The sequence below is a fragment of the Naegleria gruberi genome (genome assembly GCF_000004985.1).
Source record: "Naegleria gruberi genomic scaffold NAEGRscaffold_115, whole genome shotgun sequence".
NCBI lineage: Eukaryota > Heterolobosea > Eutetramitea > Acrasida > Naegleriidae > Naegleria > Naegleria gruberi.
This window is the reverse complement of record NW_003163212.1, coordinates 27,046-27,890: the sequence shown is the minus strand read 5'-3', so window position 1 is coordinate 27,890 and position 845 is coordinate 27,046. Positions and strand designations below refer to the sequence as shown.

The window sequence follows — 845 nt, the reverse complement described above, 5'->3', positions numbered from 1 at the left end:
GCCTTTTTTCTTCTTAAAATTCGCTACGGAAGATGATGAAGAGGTTTTTTAGAATTGATAAAGATGATAGTATTGTTTAATTATTTATTTATCGAAGGAAAATGCTGATTTTCTTCATAAAATTCGTAAATGAATTAATAGATGTTATCCCCTATGAAGAATTTATAATGATGGAAAAGGATGAGGTTAATAATTACGAAATTTAGATTATATCCTTTTGTAATCAATGTTAAATTCTTCCTAAAATGATAATTAGTCAATAATACTACATAACACTATTGTTAATTGACCATTTATACAACTACCGAAAATGGTATAAATCCAATAAGCAAAATTCACAAAATGTTAATGAAAAAAACAATCAAAACATTATTCAAAATGGAATCAAGAAAAGTTGCTTGCTCCTCTCATCAAAACCAACCTTGTGTTTTCATTACTGGAATTTCAGGAAAACTTGGCGAAGTTTTATGTAAGAGACTTTGTGACCAAGGATTTAAGTGTAAAGGTTTAGTTAGAGATGAAGATGCCAAGAAGGAAGTTCAAGGATTGGGTTGTACTGATGTTTTCGTTGGAGATTTGACAAAACTTCAAACAGATGACTTTGTTAAATATTTGGAAGGATGTGATTTTGTGATTGATGCAGCTGGATCAACTTCTGGAAAGGATATTGAAAAGATTGAATTTACTTCTGGTAAATTCCTAGCCCAAGCAGCCATGAAGAGTAATGTCAAGAAGTACATTTCCATGTCAGCTGTTGGTTGTGATCATTTCTCATCTGGAGAAAGAAAGGATGCTCTTGTATGTGATAAATGTAAGGAAAATAGAGAATATGCTGAGAATCAATA

At 30.8% G+C, this 845-nt stretch overlaps 1 protein-coding gene across 1 annotated transcript in view; it reads left to right on the top strand.

Moving 5' to 3' along the window:
- Positions 1-378: 378 nt before the first annotated feature.
- Positions 379-845, top strand: part of NAEGRDRAFT_76326 (uncharacterized protein) — a gene marked incomplete at both ends in the record, with an annotated part of 18,943 nt that continues 18,476 nt past the window's right edge. The window contains one exon of the mRNA XM_002668710.1: positions 379-811. Within this exon, the coding sequence (XP_002668756.1) occupies positions 379-811 (433 nt within the window). The remainder of the gene's footprint in view (positions 812-845) is intronic.